General features: G+C 69.4%; 1 protein-coding gene across 1 annotated transcript in view; it reads right to left on the reverse strand.

Moving 5' to 3' along the window:
• Positions 1-306: 306 nt before the first annotated feature.
• Prrt1 (proline rich transmembrane protein 1) overlaps positions 307-589 on the reverse strand; it is a 2522-nt gene continuing 2239 nt past the window's right edge. The window contains exon 6 of the mRNA XM_010609936.2: positions 307-582. Within this exon, the coding sequence (XP_010608238.2) occupies positions 388-582 (195 nt within the window). The 3' untranslated portion in view covers positions 307-387. The remainder of the gene's footprint in view (positions 583-589) is intronic.

Genomic DNA, 589 nt, shown 5'->3' on the forward strand with positions numbered 1-589 from the left:
CTCACCCAGCAGGCGAGAAGAGGGCGGAGCCTGCCGACTCGGAGGCGGGGTTTAGCCCGACTTGGGCGGAGCTATGGATGAGGCGGGGCTTCGGGACCAGAGTACTGGCAGAAAGCCTAGACCCAAGGACCTGGGCTGGGAGCGAAGCGTTTAGGGAGGGCTTGGAACTGGGGTGCCCGAGGGCCCGGCGGGTGGCGGGGACCCCGGGAGGCGGCGTCTCTGGGGGTCTGGGTTTTGCAGGGGTTCCTGAGGAGCCGGCTTGGAGCGTGCTCGCCAGGCGAGAGGCTCCGTGGAGGCGGAGTTGAGGATGCGAGGAAGTCCCGCGGCGCGACCGCAGAGCGCTCCCGGGAGGTCGCCGGGCACAGAGAGGGCCGGGCCGGGGCGTCTTCAGGGGTCCCAGTAGTTCTCGTGGTGCTGCGCGGCGATGATGATGACGACGGTGAGGATGGTACAGAGCACCATGGCTGCGATGCCCACGGCCAGGGAGATGAAGGAGAAGTTCCGGGCCTCGCGCGACGCGATCTCGGCGGACACCATATCCCCGCGGGCCAGGGCCGTGCGCACCTGCGGCGGGGTGGGAAGGGTCAGA

The sequence above is a fragment of the Fukomys damarensis genome, unplaced genomic scaffold (genome assembly GCF_012274545.1).
Source record: "Fukomys damarensis isolate Sample0158 unplaced genomic scaffold, DMR_v1.0_HiC HiC_scaffold_20, whole genome shotgun sequence".
NCBI lineage: Eukaryota > Metazoa > Chordata > Mammalia > Rodentia > Bathyergidae > Fukomys > Fukomys damarensis.